Here is a 13,812-nt window from a genome sequence, read left to right on the forward strand (position 1 = left end):
AAAACCTGTATGTACCTTTCAGCATTAATTGTGCATTCACAGATGTGCAAGTGACCCATGCCATGGGCACTAACACACCCCCATATAATTTTAATATAATATAATATAATAATATCCTTTACAGAATGATGTCTGTTTTTAATGCGGTGCCACCAGAGGGATTAAAGGTCACGGACATTCAATGTTGGTTTTCTGCCTTGCTGCACACTTGCATTGATTTCTCCAGATTCTCTGAATCTTTTGATGATATTATGGACTGTAGCTGATGAAATCCCTAAATCCCTTGCAATTGTACGTTGAGAAACGTTGTTTTTAAACTGTTGGACAGTTTGCTCACACAGTTGTTCACAGAGTGGTAAACCTCTTCTCATTCTTGCTTGTGAATGACTGAGCCCTTCTGCGACACTCCCTTTATACACAATCATGACACTCACCTGTTTCTAATTAACATGTTCACCTGTGGAATGTTCCAAACAGGTGTTTTTTTGAGCATTCCTCAACTTTCCCAGTCCTTTATGGTCCCTGTCCCAACTCTTTTGGAAAGTGTTGCAGGCCTCAAACTCAAATTGAATATATGCAAAAAACAAACAAACAAAAAAATACAATAAAGTTTATCAGTTTGAATTAATTTCCCATTTAACTCCAATAGTTTTCTATTATTAATTTTGAACAAAATTTGAAAAGCTAATGTAGCAAAAAATAATGAACACTTATAATAGACAATTCCAGACACTGGAGTACACACCTTCTTATGTGTTTTTGACACACTGTTGTCTATGAAAAGACAACAAGAATTAAAAGTGTTTTAAGCCTCTAAATCAAGTCTGAGGCTAATCCAGAACTTGAGAGTTTGAGGCTGGTTGGGATTTTACCCCTGCGTCTTGCACAGTGCTAATTAGAGGGCTACAATCTTTCAATATTTATTAGCCATGTAGCTCAGATGTTAAAAAAAAGTTTCAGTTAATTAACTTCAGACACCAAAATGTCTTGGATGATCATTCTAACTGGTGCAGAGCTGGTGAAAGGGACGATTGTTTGATTTCGCTGAGGTCCCCAGATTCATTGTGTGTTTCTAAATCTCCTTAATGGTCCTAGCTTTCTCTGATGAACTCTGCCTGGTGGGTTAGTTTTTGGCCTGTGTTTCCTGGCTGTGTGGCAGTCTTCCTGCAGAGCACATGTTCAGTGTGTTTTCTGATTCATTTCAGCCTTATCGCCATTACACCAGAGCAACATAACTGAACGCTTACTCACCACACACTCTGGAGCAGCATGGCAGGGTCAACCCCGCTGAGGGAACCAATTCATTGTCTGAATAAATACTCTTACAAAGGAAAGTACACACCTATGGTGCTGTTTCTATGCTAGGGTTTGGAAACAAATGGCTCCTATCTGTATTTGAAATATTACTGGGAATAGACAAACCAGAATTGTTTTTTCTGTGTGTGACGGACCTACCTTGAGCAGTAATGAACTGCCATAGTTTATACTGTAGTAAGAGTTTGAACAGAGCAAACTTCATAACCACCCAAGTGAGCAACAATATAAGGACACAGAGATCCCACCTGGGCCCATAGTTATTCAGTAACAAGAAAACACACACTTTTTAGTCCAACACAGTAACTACAAAATGGGGTATACAGTTAACACATATACAAGGTTGCCATGGAAACTAACATATTGGCCAATCACACAAGTCAAATTAGTTAACTACACATGTCAAAGACCATTGTGCCCAAAACTAATGGTTTAATTTGCCCTCCTCCTCAAATTAATACCCATTGTTCCTATAAGGAATCTTTTTGGTGAAGGTCCCCATTCTCCACAGGTAACGTGATGTATTGTTTTAACTTTTCCGGGTCATAATTTTTTAACTGCAGATGTATTTCTCTGTGCAGCTCACATTGTGACTGTCAGAAGTGTTGAACCATGATTATTTGTATAAGGCCTTCAGGTTTGACTAATACAGTGATCCCTCGTTTTTTGCAGGTGATTCAAGACCACCCGCGAAAAACGAATTTCCGCGAAGTAGATGAAAGATATATTTTTTAATGTATTTAACGAGTATTTGGACTTTTAAACCCCTCCCTGTGCTGTTAACAACTCACCCTTTTCATTAAACAGTGATTCTATAATGTTTTTCAGCTGGAACTACATGTGATATCCCACCAGTTTCTTTAATAGAGTCATTCCTAAGCTGTGATTTAGCGTAAGTAAATTGGACGTGAACAATACATGTACTGTACGTGAGAAATACTTGTAAATGATATATTTTGTCACCTACAGGCCTAGTCTAATACATGTAAATAATAAAAAAAAATACTTTTAATTTACAAACCATAAGAAAATGATATTTTTAGGCACCTGGTCTGCGATATAGCTGCCATAAGCCCCCTGGAACAAATCCACGAAGTAGCGAATCCGCAAAAGGTGAACTGCGAAGTAGTGAGGGATTACCGTACATGTTAAAATGTAAGAAAACAAAATACATACCGAAGGTAATGGTAATATCTCAGGAAGCCCTACATTTATTTGTACTGTTTTATCACAACAAATTAAATTTTCATTATGACAGCTAAACATTTTACTGAGATAATGAATTAATGCTGTATTATTAATGTTAGTATTGCCTTAATTGTTGCATGCCCATGCTGCATTACCTCCCTGCCTTGAGAAACCAAGGACATGCTCAGAGCCCATGTAAACCTCCTGTAGTGGAGGTTTACATGCATAGCATATAATGGTTTAAATTAGACCATCTACCATATTAGGGTTAGATCATTATTTAGATCGTATTAGATCATCTGCCATACCGTCCAAACCTTTATCCCGGGTATGTCTCCGTAAGAAACAGAGACTGAGCAGCTCACAGTGTCGCAGTGTTGTGCTATGCTCCCTGGCATGTCACCTGAATCTTAGCTTTGGTCCTGTGTAATATTTTTTTGTGAGGGAATGTACGGTGCGGCTGTAAATAGGGTTTGGATGACACAATAGGAAATCACAAACAAAGTTCCTCATCATTTATCATCAGCTAGTCGTATGAATGTGTGTTCATGTTACATCCTTGCTATTGTTGGGGTTTATATTTTTTATTCTTTGTTTTCTTGATATTATTGATAAAACACTTCCAATTATTAATTAATTTATTATTACAAAATACAGTCATGCTGGGGGCAGCACGGTGGCACAGCAGGTAGTGTCACGGTCACACAGCTCCAGGGACCTTTGGTGTGTTCTCCCTGTGTCCGCGTGGGTTTTCTCCGGGTGCTACGGTTTCCCCCCACGGTCCAAAAACACACATTGGTAGATGGATTGGCGACTCAAAAGTGTCCACAGGTGTGAGTGTGTGTTGCCCTGTGAAGGACTGGTGCCCCCTCCAGGGTGTGTTCCTGCCCTGCGCCCAATGATTCCGGGTAGGCTCCGGACCCACCGCGACCCTGAACTGGATAAGCACTTGAAGACAATGAATGAATGAATGAACAAACATGCTGGTCTGCCGAAACATGAATAGTCATTTCTTTGTACATCTGTGAATGAAATAAATTGAGAATGAATAAATCATAGATTCAGTTTTATTGCATTTTACTTTTTATTGAATATTAATTACATCTCATGTTTATTATTTCAAACTTGTAACAGACATTTACATAAAATTTCCTGTGTTGCAAATTTCTATCAGCTACATATTTCTGTATCTTTCACCATTTTTTTGCAAAGTTGCTCTACTTATTTTTAATTACATTTTGGAGACAACCCCATGCCTAATGTTTCTCTTCTTAAATGAGCAGTATTAATACGTAGTTGTTCCCTCTTTGCTAAAACTGACACATAAATGCAATTATATATCAACAGAGGCTTGTTCTAATCATCATTTTGCTAATTAGTTGGAGGTGTGAGGAGCCAGACCGTGTCCTAAATTTTGGCCCAGTTCACTCTCATTGTCAGACAAAATAAAGCAACATGCAGAAACTCAAGAGGCAAAGTCCTGCTCTCTATCAGTCACGTACACTTGGGCTAAAAACATGCTGATGAAAAATTGATGAGAGGTTTCCTCTGAGGATGTCATTTCATATGGAGGTTTGTTTTTTCCTTCTAGGGAATTATACAGACCACACCAAATTGCAGCAGAATAAGTGGTGTGTCCTGTGTTTGCAGTCCATACTATTGTTAAGTATTTGGACAAACGTAGAAGATATTCTGCCCTATCTATCAATGAAATTATTTTGGATTATTTCTGTAATCACTAGTTAGTAGCCTGGCTACAGGTTAGAATCATGAGTCATTTTTGGACTGGGAGCTCCAACTTGGAACATTGTTAGGATTGACATCTAATACTGTCAGCCTTTTCCAGATATATCAGCAAGTGGTTAGAGGCCTAGTGATGCAAGGACTGATGTAGAAGGTACTGTTCTGGCTCTGAGGCAGTGATATATGAGCATGGAAAACTGTATGCACACAGTGCTTCAGTTGATCTCTTAGTTGATCTGGTAATTTGATGTACAGTAATCCCTCGCTACTTCGCGGTTCATCTTTCCCTACTTTGCGGGTTTTTTTAAGGGGTCTTTTTTATTATTTACATGTATTAGACTAGGCCTGTAGGTGACAAAATATATCATTTACAAGTGTTTCTTACGTACAGTACATATATTGTTCATGTCCAAATCCGAGTGAAATTTACTTACGCTAAATTACAGCTTAGGAATTAATCTATTAAAGAAACTGGTAGGATATCACATGTAGTTCCAGCTGAAAAACAGTATAGAATCACTGTTTAATGCAAAGGGTGGGTTGTTAACAGCACAAGGAGGGTTTTAAAAGTCCAAATACTCATTAAATACATAAAATACCTTTCCTCTACTTTGCGGAAATTCGTTTTTTTCACGGGTGGTCTTGGAATGCACCCCCCGCGAAAAACGAGGGATCACTGTACTTCTGGGTGATGTCAGGAGTCTGTTGAGCAACGAAGTGAATCACTACTCGTTTTCTTAAACTGTCAGCATGTCCAGTTATTGAACAACACATTCAGCACGTTTTAGCAATTGATTATTAATTTCAAACCACAACCCCTCTAAAAATATGCTGGTATTATTTCAGAACAGAGATTGCCATGCATTTTTGAGAACAAAGTCATAATATTTTGACATGAATCTTGTAATTATTTTGAGATTAATGTCGTAATATGTTGAGAATATAAATCGCTGTGATGGTCTTTGGTTGTGCTTTTGCGTCTACGTTGCATTTTTTACGTTAGAACATTTGTAAATGTGCAGGGGAAACCTGCCTCACACTGAAAGTCCTTCTAATCGTTCTACATCGATACCTGACCACACTAATGTAATCAGATCACAGCAGTGTTCCCACATCTAGCGCTGTTGTGAAATACGCAGAATATTTTTAAGAGGATAAATGAGAGAGATCCCTCCACTGCCCACGTGACCTTAGACATGGCCACCTGTCTCTCTGAGATACTCTAATGCTCTTCTCATTGTTTTAAAGGCCCCTTTTCATTCTTCTGCCTTCATGGCCTTGGTTCCAACAACAGTAACAACTGTCTGCCTGTCTCAGTCTGCAATAGCATCAGGTGATTGTTCATCTGTGGGGCATTCTTTAACCCTGAGCTCACGCACAATATATGGATGTTCAAAATAGACTCTAGGCAAGCCCTGAACACAGCACATGTTCACTGGGCTCTTGGGTGCCACACTGGAGCAGACTCGGCCTGCTATCTTTGATTCAGCTTAAGAAGATATCGGATAATGGGCTGAAGAGCTGGTTAGGTGTGTTTGTTCCTGTATTGTACAATCGGGATTATTGAGCTTGATAGGTCTACAGAAATGTATTTGTCTTAAAAGTGTAGGGGCCCCATTCAAAGGAAATGAATTTACATTTTAAAATGTAATGCTTTTAAACCAGTAAAAGAAAGCTCCATCAAAGTAATCATTAGAGTATAACATTTAATTATAAGGTGGTTTCCCTAACAAGGATTAAACCTAGTCATGATTTGAATTGTGATTTTTCCTTTGAAACAAAGCTATAGTTCAAGAATAGGCTTGATCCCTGTGTGGGAACCCTTCCCCATAGATTTAGAACCCCAGTCACAAGACTAATATGAAAAATGATGTTGGTAAAATGTGATTACATGTAGAAGCTGTAATTGTAAAAGCCAGGTTTGTATATAGTTCAGGTCAGAAATACCAGTCTGAGCTCTGTCATTCCTCACGACCCAGTCGTAAACACTGTAGCAGTGTGGTCCAAAATCAGAGCAGGGCACGGTGGGGCAGTCTGAGGTTATGGAGAGGTCACGATGAAAAGGGTAGCCCTTCCTGAGGTGATAACATTACACACTGTGGGTCGCTCTTGGACCTTCGGCCTGAACATCACAGAATGTGATCATACTTTGTTTAGTGGTGCCATGAGGTGGAGGGAGAGAGGGATGGGTGACATGAACACACATTTATAACACAATAGGAATAATATTATATTTTACACTATAAATAAACATTTGAATTATAATTCATACCATAGAGGGCGGCACGGTGGTGCAGCAGGTAGTGTCGCAGTCACACAGCTCCAGGGACCTGGAGGTTGCGGGTTCGATTCCCGCTCTGTGTGACTGTCTGTGAGGAGTGTGGTGTGTTCTCCCTGTGTCCGCGTGGGTTTCCTCCGGGTGACTGTCTGTGAGGAGTGTGGTGTGTTCTCTCTGTGTCTGCGTGGGTTTCCTCCGGGTGACTGTCTGTGAGGAGTGTGGTGTGTTCTCCCCGTGTCCGCGTAAGTTTCCTCCGGGTGCTCCGGTTTCCTCCCACAGTCCAAAAACACACGTTGGTAGGTGGATTGCGACTCAAAAGTGTCCCGTAGGAGTGAGTGAGTGAATGTGTGTGAGTTGCCCTGTGAAGGACAGCGCCCCCTCCAGGGTGTATTCCTGCCTTGCGCCCAATGATTCCAGGTAGGGTCTGGACCCACCGCGACCCTGAACTGGATAAGCGCTTACAGATAATGAATGAATACATACCATAATACAGTTTTCAGATTATTTAGTATTTAGATTAAGCTATCCATCATAGCCTGTACTATTGTCATATATTGTTACAAAATAAAATCACAAATTATCAGTGATGTTAGTGAATGCCAGAACTCACTAATATCATCTGATATTATCAGTCAACTGATATATTAGTGTGGCCCTTTACCGTACGAAAACTGGTATACCTCTTTTCTGTTCATTCTACATCTAGACTGATCCCTACAGATTGGTGGTCTCTGATGATTGATTACTGGTGTGGAGAGATTTAACATTCTTCAGGACCACAGTGACGCATGTGACCAGAACTTTTAAATGTGAACAAAATGATTTGTTTATGAATGGGTTTGGCATCTTGATTTATTCTTTGTGTACCTGTTTGATTTGTTTGCTTGTTTGTCTGTACATAAATGCTGTCACTCTCTATTATTCTGATTTTCACAGTCATGACGATTCTGAAACTGAAAGTAACAGCCTTTTTAAACCAAGGATTGTGTGTTAAATTTAGCACAAAATCTAATACAAATCCATTAACTGAGAATAAAGAATGTATTTAAACAGAGACTTAGCATAAATGGCTAATTATTACATGTTTTCATCATTTTATCACCAATTTGAAATGTGTGCATGATTGGAAAGTATGTGTCCACAGTGGGATCATCTTCAGCTGAATTCACTTATAGCAGGTTGAAAAAATGCTGAGATAGTAAATGTGTGTTTGTGTGTGTGAGTGATGGGAGCTGGAGGATAATGGATTGGGTGGGACTGAGGGCTTCGGTATGTGCCGCCATGTCAGGAATCTGAGTGTAGTGAACAAGCTGCTCACACACCTCAGCTTTGAACACTTCATCAACACAAGCAAGTGATTGCACGTATGCACTCAGTGACACCAGTGTGTGGTGCCACACATAGCAACATTCATACCACACACAGGTGTGAACAACACGCACAAGAGAAATAGACTGATTTCTCTGGGGACTACATTCAATTCTCAAGTTTTCAGAGCCAAATGCTTGATCTTTAAAAGTTATTAATACATTATTAATACACTTTTTAAAAGTTATTATTGTCAATTTGCTAAACTATTTTATTTATATGCATTTGTAGGTCTAATTTCTATACCATTACTGATATGCTTTACTGTGCATGTCTGTTTTCTAATTTCAAAAATACAGAAAATAACATTTCATAGAAATAACTGATAAGCCCTAAGATCATCTCAGAAATAGTTTAGAGCTATAAAGTGTTATTTCTCCATTCCTTTTGAAACATTGTATACTACAGTGAGGAAATTATTAAACAGTGTTCCATCACACTGGAGAGTTTTTGTCTCTTAATACCTGTTTAACAGTGTTTTCAAAGAATCTGTCCATAGACAATGCAGGGTTTTTGTTGTAGAAAAAGACATAAGTCCAAATCTGCTGTAGCATAGTCGCTCTTTCCTTGTGTATGGAAAATGATACGGTTTAAGATTTTATCAGCACAACAGTGCAGGGCTTTGTATTATTGCGCGTACAGTACTATGACGCAAGTTACTGATGTGCTTTTGTTTACTTTCCAGCTTTTCCATGTGGCGTATGTGATTGTTAAGTTCGCTAACTCACCACGCCCTGATCTGTGGGTCCTGGAGCGGTCTGTCGATCATGGCAGGAGCTATGTACCATGGCAGTATTTTGCACGTGAGTTGAGGCCAATTCTGTAGAAAGTCATCAATTTTTTTGTCATCAATTTTTTGTTCTTTTCACACATTTAACAGCTAAGATTTTATGACATTTATTACATTTATGTTTAATTCATACAATTCTATTAGTCAGTTTTACCAGAAAAGAAAAAAATGGACTGTAAATAACAATCTTAATTTATCTTTTGAAAAATGTATCTTCTGTTTATATTCAGACATATTCTCGTTCTACAGTCTATTTTCCTTTAATATTAATTGCTCGTCATGTATTAGATATTAATGAACATATGATTTTAAGATGAATTTTATATATTTACGCACTAAACGTATTGTGCCCTCTGAATTGATTGTGTGTCAAAATGTATAATGTATGTGTAATATATATATAAATTAAATGTATTGCAGATTCAAAACGGGACTGTATTGAGAAATTTGGGAAGCAGCCTAATAGAAAAGTTCGCCAGGATGATGATCAGATTTGTACCACAGAATACTCCCGGATTGTTCCACTGGAAAATGGGGAGGTGATTTACCAACTTAATTTCATGCTCTATTGTGTCCCTAGTTTTTCAGAGTATTATATGAGGGTGTTGAGGTATGATATAAATGGAAGAAGGACGATTTTAGGTTGGGACTTTGTAGTTTTAAATTTAAAGCAGCACTGGGTAGTATATCTACCTTCAGATTACAGCTTAAGGATAATTGTGATGTTTCATTCACTTGTAGTGGGGAGTACAGAGCCTCTGTCGAGTGATATTTAGTGAATGTATATGAATATTCTGTTTTAAAGAGACTGTATGGTGGCAGTTTTTGAAAATTCCGTTCATATCACATTTTCAGAACTTGTGATTAGACTTGGAATGAATAATCTGGACATGATGCGGTATTGTTTACAACAATAATGTAGCTGGACTTAGGGAATGCAGTAGATTGCTGTGTGATTTCAGCAGTTTTCTACAGAGTAGAATATTCTGTTAATATCGATTTTGCCTTTTGGCCGTTTCAGATTGTTGTATCGCTTGTGAATGGTCGTCCGGGATCAAAGAACTTCACCTACTCCCCAGTCCTCCAGGATTTCACCAAGGCAACCAATATCCGCCTCCGCTTTTTACGGACAAACACCCTCCTCGGGCACCTGATTTCCAAGGCCCAGCGTGACCCCACTGTTACACGCAGGGTGAGTGCTAACAGGCAAAAGCTAAGGCAAAGAGCAAACATCTCAGCTGCTGTCAGTGACAGACACAAACAACAAATTAGTGCCTTTCAAATTAGTAAGTGAGATCTGATTGGGATTTTTCCCCTGTTACTTTTTATTTTCCTATGTTTGTGGAGCAAAACATGCAACCTGATGATTTATAACTGTGCTAAAAGCTGGTTTGCGGTTTTCTGCTTTGTAGTATATTTTAAATTCATATTATATATGATATTTATAAATGTATATATTTGTTCAGTCCGCTCTTATGTCTAAGTTATCCCTCGTCTCACTGTGATGAATACTGGTCATTACTACTCATATAGAGCAGCTTTCTTCACTTATCATGCCCTCAGTAGTAGGTTTCAGCAGGACCAGTTTGTAGACACCCTTTGTCTATAGTGAATTCATATTCTACAGTGAACTATAACATCGAGGCGATGATATTCAGCATAATCTCAATAGAAAAGCACTTTGGTCTGAAGCAGCTACACATGAGCATAAAGCTACAATGCTCAATGCCCAGAGGTGTATGAAGCATTCAAGAATGAATTTAGAATGAATGAACTAGGGAAGTCCTCCTTGTATGTCTTAATCATGCTTTTACTGAACGCTGACCCATGAGGGCAAGAAGAGTCACATCCTATTCCCAGGCCTATATCCCAACTGTAGGGAACACTACTGCAATTAGCTCCGACTTAATTAACCAGTCCAGGTTTCCCTTAACACAAGCTGTGAAGACTGTCTCTACTGTCCTGACCAAAGCTGTATCCCAGGATGCCCAAGACTCTGCAGTGATAAAACTGGATCTCCTTTCGCCGGCTCAAGTGCGAGGAGTGCATTATGTTACTATTCAAAGGCCAGTGGTGGACTAATGCTGGTCCCTTTCAGGATTTAGTTGATTTCATTCTGATTGGCTACCAGTATATGAACGTGTACATGGGTTTTACTCTTGGTTCTCTTGACTTATTGTTTCTGGGGGGAGATAGTCTGGACCCTGCTTAGGGCACTGCTTCTCTAAAACAAAGTAAGGAGATTTCTTTGAAGCATGTGGTAGCATGTTTGTTGGCACTCATCTTTAATTTGAATGCTGCTGCTGCACTTAAATTTGGTAGCATAATTGTGCACAACACTTTCTGCAAAATACCTCTATGCCTCACGTAGCACATAACTTTCAACACAGAATCTTATTTGATTAATGGAATGATTGACTCTAGTGTTTCTGTTTTTTTTAGCTATACAGATACAGAATTGCAATAGAAATGATGCCTGTTTCCACAATACCAGTGTAACACACACAATATTTCAAGTAAATCACAACTGTCAGGTTCCATTTTGCAACAGCTGACAATCTGAAACAGATTCATCCTGTGGGTAACTCAGGAATGATATGATCCATATTAACCAAGCACTCTTGGCATTGCTTTTAGAAAACAAAAATGCCAATTGTTCATTTGCTCATCCAAGTTCTTCTGAATGCGAGCTCTGACTATGTATGTAGCTGATGTTTACAGGCTCTTGCTTCAGGTGCTAGTTCTCTGTTAGCTGACACCACATCATCTAGCCTCTACATTCATCTCTTTCCTCATACACATTCCTTCGTTTGGGCCATGTGCCAGCCCTGCACTTCTGCCAAGCCCCTGGCTCATGGTTGGAGGACTTTCAGAACCAACATACTCAGCCCCTAAGAGCCTTCATCACCAGCATAACAAAGATGGACAGGCAGTTTATTCATAGTGTGAATAAAAACAGAGCAGAAAAAAAATGTATGTGCACTAAAGCAGGGCTTTGTCAAATATTTTGTCAGTTGGTTTAGGCCTATATCAGACTCAGGAATTATAAACTGAACATAACTGCATTATAAAACACAATATATAACTGATGCTGGCTGATGCTGTTTGTTTCTGTACACTACTCTTAAAAACATTCAAAATTAGGGAGCCATTTCTGTTTTTACTAGGGGTTGAGGTTTCAGTTCTTTTTGGGAATTAAGCCAACATATTTTCTCTTTTAAAACTATGATAACAATGATGTTATCCTATTTTAATATAGTTTAAATATATCATGACCCTTTTATTCACACCAAGCATAAACTCCACTAGTAGTGCACTGATGTCTCGGCTGGTAGTTAATTCCAGTACCAACTTAAATGGTGAATGTCTTAAATTCTAGTGCCTCACATTATTACTGCAAGATTTCAGAAATGGAAATGAAAATGGAAGATTTAAAGGAAAAAAAATGTCCAGCAGTGATCTTATATGAAAAGTAAGATTTTAATCAATACCTCACTGAACACAAGGACATTTTCCAAATTTTTGAACAGAGAGAATTTCATAAAACATTTTTTTGAACCATAACCATAGAAGTAAGGTTAATGATATACAGGGGTTGGACAATGAAACTGGAACACCTGTCAATGTAGTGTGGGAGGTTTCATGGCTAAACTGGAGCAGCCTGGTGGCCAATCCTCATTAATTGCACATTGCACCAGTAAGACCATGTGCATCCAATGGTTCAAACACTGTGTCCTGAAGGCGGTGCCGTGTATCAGGACGACAATGCACCAATACACACAGCAAGACTGATGAAAGATTGGTTTGATGAACATGAAAGTGAAGTTGAACATCTCCCATGGCCTGCACAGTCACCAGATCTAAATATTATTGAGCCACTTTGGGATGTTTTGGAGGAGCGAGTCAGGAAACGTTTTCCTCCACCAGCATCACGTAGAGACCTGGCCACTATCCTGCAAGAAGAATGGCTTAAAATCCCTCTGACCACTGTGCAGGACTTGTATATGTCATTCCCAAGACGAATTGACGCTGTATTGGCCGCAAAAGGAGGCCCTACACCATACTAATAAATTACTGTGGTCTAAAACCAGGTGTTTCAGTATTATTGTCCTACCCCTGTAACTTACTTGATGTAAAAATGAATACACCCCACAATAGAAGCTACTAATCTAGTATTTTGTATGACGTCCATGATTTTTAAGGATTGCAAGAAGTGTTTTAGGCATGAAATGACCAAGTTGGCGACATATTGAAACATCCATCTTTTTCCATTCTTCAAGAATGACATCTTTTAGAGCCTGGATGCTTGATGGAGAGTGATGTGCAACTTGTCTCTTCAGAATTCCCCATAGATGTTTGATTGTGTTCAGATCTGGAAACATACTTGGCCACTGAATCACTTTCACCCTGTTCTTCTTCAGAAATTCAACAGTGGCCTTAGATGTGTGTTTTGGATCATTGTCGTGTTGGAAAAGTGCCTGACAACCAAGGGCATGGAGTGATGGTAGCATCTTTTCTTTCAATGTAGAGCAGTACATCTGTGAATTCATGATACCATCAATGAAATGCAGCTCCTCGACACCAGCAGCACTCATGCAGCCCCACATAAGGACACTGCCACCACCATGTTTCACTGTAGGCACCATGCATTTTTCTTTGAACTCCTCACCTTTGCGACGCCATACAGTTTGGAAGTCATCAGTTCCGAAAACATCTTATCACTCCAGAATATAGAGTCCCAGTAGTCTTTGTCTTTTTCAGAATGGGCCCTGGCAAATTCTAGATGGGCTTTTTTGATGTATGGGCTTCAGGAAAGACGACACCCATGCATGCCGTTCCTGTGCAGTGTACGTCGTATTGTGTCATGAGAAACAGTCCCCCCAGATTGGCTTTCTACTTCTTTAGCTAACAGCAATGAATTTGTGTGGCGATTTTCTTCAACCTTTCTCATCAGAAGATGCTCCTGTTTAGGCGTTAACTTCTGTGGACGGCCTGGATGTCTTTGTGAGATGATTGCAGTTCCATCTTTTTTTAATTTTTGCATCACTTTTCCTTTAGTATTCTCTAATAAGTAAAGCTTTGCTGATGTTCTTGTAGCCTTCATCTTTCTTGTGTAAAGAAATCATTTTCT

At 39.1% G+C, this 13,812-nt stretch overlaps 1 protein-coding gene across 1 annotated transcript in view; it reads left to right on the forward strand.

Annotated features, from left to right (window-relative positions):
* si:ch211-241e1.3 (laminin subunit alpha-3) overlaps nt 1-13,812 on the forward strand; it is a 97,909-nt gene that overhangs the window by 9,947 nt on the left and 74,150 nt on the right. The window contains exons 3-5 of the mRNA XM_066680976.1: nt 8,577-8,694; nt 9,102-9,220; nt 9,703-9,873. Coding sequence (XP_066537073.1) covers nt 8,577-8,694; nt 9,102-9,220; nt 9,703-9,873 — 408 coding nt within the window. The remainder of the gene's footprint in view (nt 1-8,576; nt 8,695-9,101; nt 9,221-9,702; nt 9,874-13,812) is intronic.

Source organism: Hoplias malabaricus, chromosome 9 (assembly GCF_029633855.1).
Source record: "Hoplias malabaricus isolate fHopMal1 chromosome 9, fHopMal1.hap1, whole genome shotgun sequence".
Lineage (NCBI taxonomy): Eukaryota > Metazoa > Chordata > Actinopteri > Characiformes > Erythrinidae > Hoplias > Hoplias malabaricus.